Source organism: Austrofundulus limnaeus, unplaced genomic scaffold (genome assembly GCF_001266775.1).
Source record: "Austrofundulus limnaeus strain Quisiro unplaced genomic scaffold, Austrofundulus_limnaeus-1.0 Scaffold4175, whole genome shotgun sequence".
NCBI lineage: Eukaryota > Metazoa > Chordata > Actinopteri > Cyprinodontiformes > Rivulidae > Austrofundulus > Austrofundulus limnaeus.
Window position 1 is genome coordinate 5,403 of NW_013956577.1, and position 392 is coordinate 5,794.

Sequence of the window (392 nt, forward strand, 5' to 3'; positions counted from 1 at the left end):
CGTGTTCAGGATTTGGCTTATGCATGGGACCTCCCTCCCTTGACAGAGAACAACAGAAGATGGCTATTTGAGAAATTATTGATCCACTCTGTGAGTGAAATTACATTTAAGCCATTGCTTTGTTGTTAGTTTTTAATTATCTTCATTTTATTAGGTCATTGGAAGAGTGACGAGGCAAATTAAACAGCTGAGAAGGGGTCTTAAAGAAACTCCTATGTGGACACTGCTGACCCAGCGGCCTGACACAGTGCCCTCACTCTTTCCGAAGGAGGCTGGCACAGTGAATCATGAGGTAAAAATTGTGGTCATAAAATGCTGTAATGTACGAAATTCAATTTTATAAAAAGTATTTCAGAGAAAATAAGAAATTAATAATTCTGTAAAATTTTACA

The 392-nt window shown here is 37.5% G+C and overlaps 1 protein-coding gene across 1 annotated transcript; it reads left to right on the forward strand.

Moving 5' to 3' along the window:
- On the forward strand, positions 1-292 carry LOC106512087 (uncharacterized; the record flags this gene model as incomplete). The annotated part of the gene is given in 2 exon segments (XM_014000780.1): positions 1-90; positions 155-292. Coding segments are annotated over 2 exon segments (228 nt in total), but the record flags the coding sequence as incomplete, so codon positions are not given.
- Positions 293-392: the final 100 nt, after the last annotated feature.